Genomic DNA, 13,316 nt, shown 5'->3' on the forward strand with positions numbered 1-13,316 from the left:
AATTTAGCAGCCTTGTCTGTTGCTCTGTGATTTAAAACATACTGATAACAGGGTTTTTCAGTCAATGCCTGCCTGCATGCATGCAGCAGCATGATGTCACCAAAAAGTTGTAATTTTTGACAAAAGCAAACACAGAAGGATGTTGAAAATGTGCACTTCAGCAGCAAGGAAGTAGTTTTAAACCATTCCTGAAGCTATTTTTTTTTTTTTTTTACTTTAGTTAAATGTGCTCAGTTCTGGTCTCTGATAGACCTATTAGATATTTTCTAGTCTAGTGTTAAACGGTTTCTGAGAAGACCAGAATACAATTTCCAGAGACACATCTAGAATCTTTTAAGAGCTATTTGTCAAAATAAACATATATACCTACATATTTTAAATATTAAAAGGAGATACTATGACACCAGCTGTAAAAGTGCTAGAGCCTTTCCTTGACTTTCAGGAATATAAAGAATATTTTATTAATACTCAAGGTATAATATGAAAGGGATAAAAAAAACATTAAAAAATTATAAATAAATATTCCGTAGACAAAAAGTATGATTCACCCAAGACATAAGTAGAAAAGAAAGGAAAGTATTACTCCCTCTCATTTTCTAGAGACCATTAAACTGTTCCTGTTATCCAGAGAAACAGCAAGCAGATAATTCTTAGCACTGCTGGCATTGTGATTGGAAAACTATAGTTTGTAAACCAGCAGTTTCGTCTGTGTCAGACTCTGTGTTTGGCTGCATGTTTAATGTAGCCATTTATAGGCAGGTTTGTAAGGAAGACGGATCATCTTTTGGCTTGTCAGTAGCTTGATGATTTCATAAGAAACTGCTATAAAGATTTTTCTAAATTGTGTACCGATACAGACAATATTTTTTCCAAAATAGGTAGAATATGTAGCAACATTTTAGGTATTCTTTTATTATTTTTTTGTCTTCTAGGTTTATTCATACAACTAAACATCTCTCTTTGGAAGGATTTCATAAAGTATAAGATACTTCCAGTGAGAAGTGGGTAAAGCTTTTACATGTCTATGAAGATTTGGAGAGTGAATGTAATTTCTCCATAGCAAAAGATGAGACTATAAAATCAGCAAATAAATAGATTATATATATGAGTTTCATAGGTCACCTCCTTTTGTCATACAGATGGGTGTCTGAAGAGTTTCTCATCCTCAGGAAGAAATGCTCTTTGTCATTTCTAAGATAATGTCTTTCAAGGGCCTTATGTGGCCTCATGCTAAATATCATTAGCAGGTGTTCTCTTCCTGAAAATTTCAGCTGAAACAGTTTCAGCAGAGGAGAAAGCTACCAAAATAAAGGCTCAAGAAATGCAAGCTTGAATACTGGTGTTTTCATTATCCATAATGGATCACTACAGTAATCAATTGAAATTTCTATGTGGATATGAATGCTTGGATAGGGGTATGTGGCTTGTTTTACCAGAACAGTTAATATATTTGTGTATTACTTCTTTTTTCCAGATGCTCCAATGTTTGTCTCAAATCAAACCATGTATTACTCCTGGGAAGGCAATCCCATCAATATAAGCTGTGAAGTGCTAGCAAATCCATCTGCCTCAGTTCAGTGGAGAAGAGGAAAATTAGTTTTACCAGTAAAAAATACAACACATCTGAAGACCTACAGTACAGGAAGAAAGCTGATACTAGAGGTAAGACTTTAAATAGGAATCAGTGTGGTGGCATTAATGAGTTCCTTCCTCGGTCTGGCAACATTGCAAGTACTGTGGAATACATTTAAGGACAAAACTTACAATTTAATAAGTAAAGGTGGGTTGTTTTTTTTTCTTTCCAAAACCCCCCACCTATTTATGAACTGATTTATCTCCACATTTCTTGTGAGCAGTTAGAAAATAAACCTTATTTACATGGCTTCTGCTTTGTGCTCAGTTTTCCATCTGCATTGAACAACAAAAAAAGCAATTTCCTTTCCTTGCAAGTCAATAAATACATAAATAAATACAAAATTAACCCATCAAGTTAATACTAAAAATCAAAGTGACTACCTGTTAGGTCCTTGGTATATACAAAAAGGTTTGTGTGGCTTCAGTCAAGAACAAAGCAGAAGGGTAAAGTGATAATAAACTGCAATTAGCTTTGATTACAATTGTTTTCTCATGGAGGGACTGGAAAAATAAGAAATAAGCTCCCTTCTGTTATCTAACAAGTACATGTAAGAACAAAACCTGAGAAAGGCCAAAGACAAAGACTGGACCTTAATAATCCATTTACTTTAACTTGACTACAAGGTTAATGACTCAGCAGTGGTGTATAGCAAATCGTCATCCTTAATTAATCATTTCACAACAAAGTGTAACCGGTGTCCCCAGCCCTGGTCTTACCTGTTAGAGGGATGACATACAGTCTTCCTCAAGTGTGGAAGTTAAGTTTTCTCCATTTCTTTCTAGTATTTCTTCTCAGTTGCCATGGGAAAAGAAGTTGAGAAGCACTGGAGTGGGGTATCTCTTTCAGATCCCAAGCAAGAGGTGTACAGTGAAATGAAAAAAAAAACCTGTTTTTTTCCTGAAGTCCAAACAAGTAACCTCATGTCTTGTAGTAGAGGATATATATTTAAAAAGATACAGTCTTACTCTTGTCTGAAGGTCATCATTAGGTTTGTTTTTTATTTTAAGTAAAACTTACAACACAAAATGTGCTTTGCAGTTGGTGGCTCTTTAAGAGCTCTTCCATTCTACTGTCACCTGACTAGATTCCGGCAGGGCATTAGCTCCCTGTGATATCTATTACCTGTTCTGTCTTAAATGCTTATTCACCTGAATTTACATTTAAGCCACATCCCTTACATGTTATTTTCTCCCCAAATGTCTGTTATATTGTGAATGCTGCAAACAATAAGAAGTTTAATATTATTCTTGTATCATCTATAGTTATCAGCAACTTTCAGACCTTTCACTGCTTAATTAGTGAAAACATCAGTTTGTGCAAATAGCACAATAGCACAACAGTCTATGAAAAAATGTGGTTTCTTAGATTTTTTTCTTGTTTACAAGTGAAATGGTAAAGATGAACAATGTCACCATTTTCCATTATTTGATATTCTAATTTGAATTTGAGAGAGGGGCATTTAACATATTTAGATCTGTATTTGGAGAATATAATAGATAAGCTGAAGCAAGAACACATCTACATATTGGTTAAGGAAAACAGATTTGTGTTTCTGATTTTTTTAAAGAACTTTCATATTTGGTTAGAAACTACTATTTACAAACTGTATTCATTTTAAAGATTGCTCCCACATCTGACAGTGATTTTGGACGATATAATTGTACAGCCACAAACAGAATAGGAACCAGATATCAGGAGTATACACTTGGTCAAGCTGGTAAGTTAAAAAGTTGTTTCCTTTTCTTTAAGTATTTTTTCTTTTTTAATCAAAATTAAGTTCAGGCACACTCTTCTTTTTATTTTATTCCAATAGAATGTTTGCAGTTAATTTTATTTCTCTAAAAGTTGGGTTGAAATATAGATGAAAATAAACTATTCCCTCAGAATATGAATCTTCTTTGGATTTAATGTTAAGGCCTTCTGAAATCTTAAAAAAATTATATTAGTCTAACTTTTCTTCCCTTTGCTCTTACTATATCCTACATTTAAAACAGTTTATTTTGTTACTTTAGCGGAGACACATGGGTTTCGGGCAGTAAAAAAAAGAAAGAATTAGGAAAGTCTTTTTTTCCTTTTTCTCCCTGGTATTTTCTTGATAAACAAAGGATGGAAAAAGACTGAAATACTTCAGCAAAGAATTTTTATCTTTTTCATGTGCACTTCCACTTATTTAAAAACATATTTTGACCCAGAGAGCTAGATTGAATTAATTTAAGCTCTGAGGTGTTCTACAACCAGTTCTTACAAAATTTCTGAATATTTCTAGGTCCCTCTATTGTGGATTAGGTAAATATAAAGATATAACTGTATCTTTGTTCTTTGAAATAACAATTGAGAGTAAATGATAGTTTGTTAGTATCTGTTTCAATTACATTTTCTTGTGGAATGGACTAACACTTCTTCAGCAAGCTTAGAGGTCTCCCAGCATGTGGATCTCAGTATTTAGATGATGCAAATTGTTCTACTTTTAATGATGTCTGTGGAGTTATAATGCAGTTTACAGTACCAAAAGAACAGCCATACTGAAAGCTATACACTCCTTGTGATGCATTGTGATGGACCATTTTCATCAAGTAACTTTCAGGTCATACCATACTGCCAGTCTGGCTGATACATAACAAGGGGACAGGTAGAAATAAGGTCTCATATAATGTTTTTTTTAAAAGTAGGTCTCATATATTTTTTATGAACTTGAATATTTCAGCTATAACTTTTGGTTATATTTTTTTTAAAAAATAAGAAAATAGACTTTTTGGAGCTCTGCTAGGAGGACTTTTGGAGGTGCATTGCTGAAATGTGTGCATCCAGTCATAGGGAGGCTGTCTTACCTGGTCTGGTATTTTAATATCTATAGTTTTTCTCAGTAGGGTAATTATTTTCATTTAATTTCTCAAGAGTTATGAAAAGCATTTTTTTATTAAGAAATTTCTTGGAAGTTCTACACAGCACTGAAAGATTTTCCCATTACCTCTAAAGGATGGATTAGCACCATATTTTACCATGAATACTATACAATTTTTCTTGTTTTTGCATAGTCATCAAAAGAGCTGAGCTTCCTAAAACAGGAAATTGTGGGGGTTTATTGAAAAACCAGCAAATTTCTATATGGCACAATTTTACCTCATCAAGAAGATCCATTCCTCTTCATTTTACAACTTTTTGGGGTATTTAGCTGTGTGTAGATCTGCAATTTGATCTTCCTTTTATAGCTACATGTGGCTAATGAGAAATATATTACCTTTTCCTTTTGTATTTAACCATATTAGTCCTAGCTAAGTCCTGATTTCATTAAACACTTTTTTCCACGTTACAAAACTCTCTCCTATGTAAGAACTCACACAATCTAATACAAACCTAAAATTTATTTTTTTGTGAAAAGAAATTCCAGAAGAGAAGTTTATAGAATCTTCATTCTTGTTTATCATCGTTTACCTGGTTGATCCAGTTTATTTCAATGGAATTACTTGAATAATTGAGTTTCTGTAATAGGGCTGAAGTTGTGACTGTAGCAGTTCATCAGTACTACATGTGGCACTAAATATGAAAAATAAGTACTCCCTGTGATGCTCAAATTTGAGGTAGTAATAGAAAAGCCTTAAACTTAAGGAAAGACATAATTAATTTCTATACCAACTAATTTGTCTCTAATTAAGGCATCTCTAGACTTGTGGGAAGTTAACATTGATTTGAATAGGTAAACTATATCTATTATGTGTATATTATTTTTGCCATCATTAAATTTAGGAAGTAGATTTAACCTTTACATGTCCCAGGACTTGATTTTCTATATATTCAAGACTAGCGCAAGGTTGCATAGATACATTAAATTCATTAAAAAAAAAAAGGGGGGGGGGGGGGGGGGATTGCACATAATTCTCTGATTTTAGTAATTTACATCTATCTCTCTTCAGTACCAGGCTTTCTCTTTGGGGCGACGTGCATCTGTTGATTCAACAGCAGCACTGGTTCTGCTTGTCCTGCTGGGATAAGTGGACACTTGTTTCTGGAGTATCACCTCTTAAGATTTATTACCTGTGTTGCTTCACTGAAAGGGAAAAGCAGTAGAAGGGCAATGTGAAAGCCGCTAGGATAATTTCTCAGTTTCTCTCAGAAGCAGAAGACTTGCCACTAGCAGTCTTTCTTAAACCCATGAACATAAATGATAGGAAAGGGAAAGGAAAATCCCCTTTGCATCCCTCTGGTGTCTTACCAGAAAAGATGAGAAAGTAGAACAATTATGCCAATGACAACAGAGGAAATAAGGTTGTGATCATTGCTGTGCACTGCTTTTTCATTAAGATGTATATACATGTGAGCGCATCTCAGTAGATTGATGTGGTGCTTAGGGACATGGTTTAGTGGTGGACTTGGTGATCCTGGGTTAACAGTTCTTAAGGATGTTAAAGATCCTTTCCAATCTAAATGATTCTGTGATATTCTGTATCTGCTGATCTTTCTCGTAGATTTTCAAATCAGTATCTCATCACAATGCATGAAACTGCATGATAATTATTTTCGCTGTGTATTTCTCTCCTGCTTTTACAAATAATTAATAATTCTTAATACAAGGTAATTCTCATTAATAATTGAAAAATAACATGATATTTTGATTATGCATTGTATTTCAGCAAATAGAACCTCTAGAAATTCAAGTGAGATCAAATAACTCCATACAAGTTCTAATTCTGTATAATCCAACTATATCACAGACGTTATTGATGCCAGTTTTTGAAACAGGTTGCTATTCTCTACTTTTGCAACAGTTCGCTTAACATTTTTCAGACAATTCTTCAGGAAAATTGATGAATACTTAAAAATATGTATTGGAGTTATAAGCATAAAAAGGTAAGCCAGGGTATATTTAGTGAATATGTAATGAATGAAAGATTATGGGGAGTTATTAGTAAAGCGTGGGCTATATATGGACATTCTATATAATGATATGAAATGCAGAAAAGAGAACGAACTCAAGTTTTGTAGTAATAATAATAATAATGAGCCAGTATCCTTAACATAAGCCATTTGTAAGGTAGTATTTATGTGAGGCTGGGAACACTGAGTTTGGGGGTGTCAGGGCTCCATCGTACTAGGCACTACTTACAGTAGTGTAATGCACAATATTCAGTATCCTAAAAGATTGACATTTTTATCATTTGCATCTAAATAGACAATTTTTTGGGGAAAAAACAGCAAATAACAAATGTAGATCACTGTTACAAATTTTGCACTTAAACTAGAATCAGCTGGAAATGAAAAACAACCAGGGAGATAGAGGATAAAACCATCATAATAATTACAGTTATAAAATGTCAAATGCAGCTTTCTTCCTAGTTTTACTACCTCTCTTGCTTTACTCTGGTAGATTAGGAAGCCCTAATGATTGATATTAAAGCCTATAATTTTTTTTCATGCATTTCAGTAAAGCCTGGGTTTCCTTCTGGCTTTGATTGTAAATACTAATGCTGGGGTGTAGCACGCTTTCTCAGTAGCTCTGTTGGGGAAAAATAAATACTCTTTCTCCCTGGGACACAGTATTAAGCAAAGTATGCTGATAGGATAAATTTTACAAATAATGATCATTTTAATGAATAGTTCCCTTTGAAAATTCTGCAGGAATTACATTGCTTCATGTTTTGTTCCATTTTTCTGCTTTGCTGTTTTTCAGCAGAATAGAGTTACCTTTTATTTTTTAATTTACTGCTAGTTAAAAAGTGGCCATACTGTCACAATGCCATTATCTTTATTTCTGTTGCCCTCCTTAAGAAATTAGACTTATTGATGATAGAAAAAAAAAATTCAGAATTTAGATGCAATTTGCAGCCCTACTATTTTGTATGACAGGAAAACTATAACCATTCACTTAAATTATACAGAGCTACTGAATCAGCCTGAATTCCAGACACTTTCATTTAAACCTTTCAAAACAATTGAAGAACTGCAGCCTGTTTAAGGTTTTGCACTGAAAGGTGTTGGCCATTACTGGTAAATGGTGAGAAACCAGCACTTTTTGAAAGCTTATTTGGATATGCTCACCATCTGACTTGCGGTGGTCAACTTGTAAAAATACCACATGGTTGACATGACTCTTTTTCATTGCGTAAACATTTAAATTGCTGTGTGAGTGACATGTAGAATGCAAAAAGAACCACAGTCTTTTTCATTTCTTGCCACTGCAAATTACTTACTTCATGTACAACCACACCTTTTGTTTTAGAAGTCTACTTGTACTCTGTTTTTTCTCTATGACAGGCTTAGGCTTTGGCAAGCTAGGTGAGGGTGACAGATTATCTCAATGGCTGTAAGAGCCTGAGATGAGCACAGATATTCCTAGATTTTCCCAGATCTATTTTAGTCATAGTTTATGTGAAATATCAGTATGAATGGAGATGGCACTAACTAGCAAAGCATTTTTCCTTTTTATTGAGATCTCAGTGTCATTGTTTTCAGTGTTTTTGTATGAAGAAGTAGGAAAATGTGTGGCCATGAGTAGTCTAGGATTATGTTGTTGAAATAGGTAATCTATTATCTTAAAATGGTAAAGGTTAAGGTTGTGATACAGAGAGCTAAACTGTATTTTTTGAGTAATTTTTTTTTCTTTAAATATTAACGTGTATTTTGCACGTAGCAGCCTGAATCCAGAGCCCCTAAAAATTAAACTATGATTCACCTCTAAGGCTCTCATGGCCTTACTCATCCTAGACTTCCCCTTCCCCTTCTTTCTTCTGTTCTAGGATGGCAAAGGTGTTAAAAGCTCAGATAAATACTCCAAGCCTTTCTTTCAGTCTTTGCACCTAGAAGGATACTTTCTTTTTTGATGAAAGCTGAGATTGTGGTCTCACCCTATCATGTCTGGAACATCAGCTCAGTACGGAGATATACAGTGCCTTAAGTGTAACAGGATCAACGGCTGGCACAAACCATGCTAATAGGCAGTGAACACAGCATACAAATTAGCTACATCATACAACTCTGACGATGAATTTCAAACTTGTCTTGCCAAATCATCCCTATTACATGTTTTGCACAGCGCATTATAGAACATCAAGGATTTTACAGCATTTAGAGGTGATGACACATAAGAATACTTAAAGAAATGAGGTGCTATATCTGTTTCCTTTCTACAACACTATTAAAGCAAATTAAAAAACAAAATATGTTCTATGATGTCATTAGATACTGAGCATTCACATGCCACTATTTAATTAAACATATTTTAAGCATTCTGTATACAGAGAAGGTCAATGAATATGGAGAATAATAACATCAAAAGCAAATGAAGACATGGGAAAGACAATAACTAAGCTGCACAGAAATGACATTCTTTAACCTGTTTTACATAATCAAGTCATGCTCAAAATATGATAAGGTTGATCGATAACTGACAAGGACTACAACATCAAATTTAACAGTTTATTAATCTGGATTTGTGGTGCTGGCACTTTGGTGCTGGTTAATGGATGGGGGTTTTTTTCTCCAAACATCTGGGCTTTCACACAAGCAAAATAAAATCAAAGAAGTAGGATTTCATTTTCCCTGGAGAGTAATGTAAAAAAAAAACCACCACCACCACCCCCCCCCCAAAAAAGATAATAATTCAGTTCCAAGATCACGTTATGGGATGATGATGATTTAATTTTTGTATTGTTTTTTTAAGGATTCCTAAGTTGCTTTCACTGTATAACTTTTCCCTCGCTGTTGCCAAAATCCCATGTACCTCCACAAAAATATGAGCAGATCTGAACTGTAGTTCTCTGTTCTAAAACTTGCCATTCACATCTTTGGCAGCATCTGTTCTGATCTGGGAAGACTGGAGACGGGGAGATTCTTTGTTATACCCAGAGTAAGACACAAACGAGGACAAATGCTGCTAATCAAGGAAATGCATATATATATATATATATATATATATATATATTAAAAAAAAAAATAAATACTTACATAACCAAAACATTCATGTGTTGTGGCAAGCAAATAGCCATAGGAAAGAGAGGGAAAGACAGCAGAGGAGAAAATCTAGCAAGCAGTCAGGACAGAGTTGCAAGAGACAGTCTGGCGTTCCGCCAGTCCATAGTCTCCATTCACGTCAGTGGTGGGGGTCTCTGGATGACCACTGACTGTTTGGTGGCCCAGCCTTTTACAGGGCGTTCAAGGGGGGCCACCTCCCAGGCAGTGGCAGTACCACATTCCTCTGGGGGGCACATGCAATCGCTGTGTAGGTGGGGTGATCGTCCATGTCTAGGCACGACCCTCACGGGGGCGAGGCCTTTCCTTGCCCTTGGCCAAAACACAATGTCAGGCAGCGGTTGGCTCCTTATCTCTTCACAACCATTAAGTCTTGCAGGAGCCCCGCTAACAAGCTTTGAGACAGTCAGTTTGAGATACGATCTCCCACAGCATCAGCTAAATGATTTTTACTAAAAAACTAAACAACAACATATTTTCAGTAAGTCTATGTGTGAAACTATCAACACAGTAATGGTGTTTTGCTTTGTGTGCATATATCTTATTTTCATTTGTTATTTCTGCATTTATTTGCTAGCTGTGGTCCTGTTTCCTAATTAATTCCTTATTTTTCCAGAATTCCCAGTGATTTGGTAAATCTACTGCAGTTTTCCCAAAGCAAGGACAACCAGACAAGACTGAGCCTGACTTGTAGATTTAATACTGAATTTCTCTCCATTCTGGGGATGTACAAGCATGAACTATTTCATAGCAATCTTTCACTCCAAAGATCTAGTCCCCAGCCCCATCTCTTTCCCTGACATGATCCTGATTCCATTTACGTTCAGCATTTAGACATAGTTATTTTCAGTCAATATATGTGCCATATATACAGAGGTGGGAAAAGCTGCAGGACTGCACTAGGTACATATTGACATGAGATAGGAGACAAGAGCTAACTGGAAGTTAAATCTCTGACCACACTGTCTTCTTTCACACCATCACTTCCTTTTCTCCATTTATACCTAGGACTGCTAAACTCTAAAAAGGAAAATTATTTTCTTCCATAAAACTATCCAAAAAATAGCTGTAAATAGAATCCATAGTGATAAATCATGATCATTTATTGAACAGCTTAGGTAATAATAGTGATAGACTTGAAAGAGCATTTACGTATGAGTGGAGATAAATATGTACTCATAATTCTGTGTGTAGTTCTCTATCAGCTGCAGTAATGTTTTTTGAAACCAAATGAATACTGCTTAATTTAGGCCGATATATCATGAAGTTCATTTGTGCTAACCAGCTTTATCTGCTGAGTACAAAATACGTCAAGTGCAATTTTACACTTATTATTTGGGGATTTTTTTATTTATTTTATTTTTAAGGAATTCTTATGTGAATACAGTCACATACTGAATTAAAGGAATAGACACTGTGGAAAAAAGATGAAGTTGACTAAATGTCTAACACTTTTCAATGACTTGTTTTAATTTAAAGGTTGAACTTTTGCTGACATCCCTTGTTTTGATAGCAGTATAATGACAACAAAGCTAGCAGTGGAATTTCTAAGAAAGTATACCAGTATATGTGCTATCACTAAGTGATCTTTAGATAACAGAAAAGAAATCACATACTTTTTCTACCATCTAGTCTTTCAACTTATATGCATAACTGTATATGAAAGAGTAATGACTGCCCATAGATAAACTCCTCTTAAGATTCATTTGGACAGTTGGGTTTAGAAGGAAAAGGAACAAGAGCCATCCATAGTTCTATCCTTTCAAAGTATACAGCTTTGCAAATTATTCTTCACTCCTGGTAAACATTGAGCCAAAAGCCTTGCAATTCTAACATGAAAATGATGGCGATACTCCAAATAATTTCAGCAGACAGGGGACAGCTCAAATGCTGGAATGTTTAGCTAGATCAGGACCAGAGGGCTGTTAATCTTGCACGATCAAATTCATACTCATTAGAGAACTACAGAATTAGATTCAGTTCATTATACTGCTCATTAAAAAAGTTAAAGATTTACCTAGTCTGAAACAGATAGTAGGTATTTTATTGTATCTTAATGGAATTGTTACTATTTATTTCTGATTTTGACTAGGAATGTGTCTCCTGTTGTATTTTCTTCAAGTGCTTCACTCTTTTCTTGGAAACTGATATATTTCAACTCTGAAAACTGCATAAAAGTTACCTACAAGTGTAGGTTGCTTAGATTTTAGGATGCATATTTAAAATAGTACTGTGCACATATTTCAAACTTAAATGAGTTTTAAACATATTTCATTGTGCTAGTTATGCAAGTTATTTTGCTAGTTATGCTAGTTATTTTACTGGGTTTTCACAGGAGCTTAATTTTATGCTTATTACCAAATGGAGTCATATCTTCATTTGGCAGAAATTATACCTGAATCTGCAGTAGAGAACATAAGGTTCTTCCTGAAGGATCACTTCTTCCCTATGCACCATTTACTGTAGATAATTATACGCAGGCATACACACAAGGAGAAGATCTCCTTAACATTTTGAAAGTCAGGAACAGAGTGGATAGGTAAATAACACATTTTTGTTTCATACTATTGACCAAATAATTGTTTGGATCCAAACTGAAGTAACAGTGAATTGCTGTATAAAAAAAAGCATACAAAAACTAACATAAAAATAGCCCAAGTGTAATTAAATATTCATTCAACCCTAAATTTTTAAGTTGTTTCATTTTGTACTCTTTTAACAGGAAAAGAATAAAAGTGTTTAGAAATTATTTATAAATATGGTAGATATCCACAGCTCCTTTTAGCTTTCGGTTAAATCAAAAGAGTGTTCATCTGCAGCACTGGAGAGTTATATTAATTTTCACAAGTGTTTGGTATCCACATCACTCACACAGTGCCATGCTGCTTTAGTCTTTAGTTTGCCTATCCTGAACTGCTTTGCTGACATTCTTATGCTGCATTTTTCCCACCCCTCTCAGAACCATCTTTTGAGCTAGGGAGAGAAAGAATCTGTACACAGAATACCACTTAAGGTATTGTCGCTATTGGGCAGGAAAAAAAAAATAGTATTGCTCTTGGCTGTAAAGAGAATCTGGAGGAGAGGGGTCACAAGTCGGTTCTAATCCTCGTCCTCCTCTGACTTAGGGATCAATGCTTACCTAGCAAGCAAATCATATAACTAATTATTCTTCTGTGTGATCACAGAAAAAAAAAAAAAAAAAAGTATGTTTTTTTGAACAGATTTACTTTTTTTTTAAAAAAAAAACAACAATATGACTTGTTGATCAATTTTGGAAAAGGTTTAAAACCTGGATCTGTGTTCTCCTGGATGCATAGCATACTGCTTACCTTTGGTCAGTCTATCTGACCATAAACCTTGAATTCCTCTCTGCAGAGTAATACAGCTTCACTAAGAAGGATAAAAATTTCTTGCAACATCCCATATCCTGATGAAATTAATGTTTTCTGGATTAAGAAAGAATTTGAAGTTTGAATCCCTCAAGCTGAGATTTGCCTTCTACTCAAATATTTAACATCAGGGATTCATATAGTTGTGTCTATAAGTAAAAGATATTAAAGCTGTTCATCCATGTGAATAAATCTGTGCTACGTTTAACGCAATGAGCACCAAGCATTGGAGGTTTCAGGAGACCTATATTCAGAAATGCTAAGTGTGGAAAGTCACAGAGGTATGATATTAGCATTAAGACAGCAACTCTGACAACTCTTAGAAAAAT

The 13,316-nt window shown here is 34.6% G+C and overlaps 1 protein-coding gene across 1 annotated transcript in view; it reads left to right on the forward strand.

Moving 5' to 3' along the window:
- Positions 1-13,316, forward strand: part of NCAM2 (neural cell adhesion molecule 2) — a 308,946-nt gene that overhangs the window by 218,359 nt on the left and 77,271 nt on the right. The window contains exons 10-11 of the mRNA XM_027795129.2: positions 1,475-1,662; positions 3,257-3,353. Coding sequence (XP_027650930.1) covers positions 1,475-1,662; positions 3,257-3,353 — 285 coding nt within the window. The remainder of the gene's footprint in view (positions 1-1,474; positions 1,663-3,256; positions 3,354-13,316) is intronic.

The sequence above is a fragment of the Falco peregrinus genome, chromosome 4 (genome assembly GCF_023634155.1).
Source record: "Falco peregrinus isolate bFalPer1 chromosome 4, bFalPer1.pri, whole genome shotgun sequence".
NCBI lineage: Eukaryota > Metazoa > Chordata > Aves > Falconiformes > Falconidae > Falco > Falco peregrinus.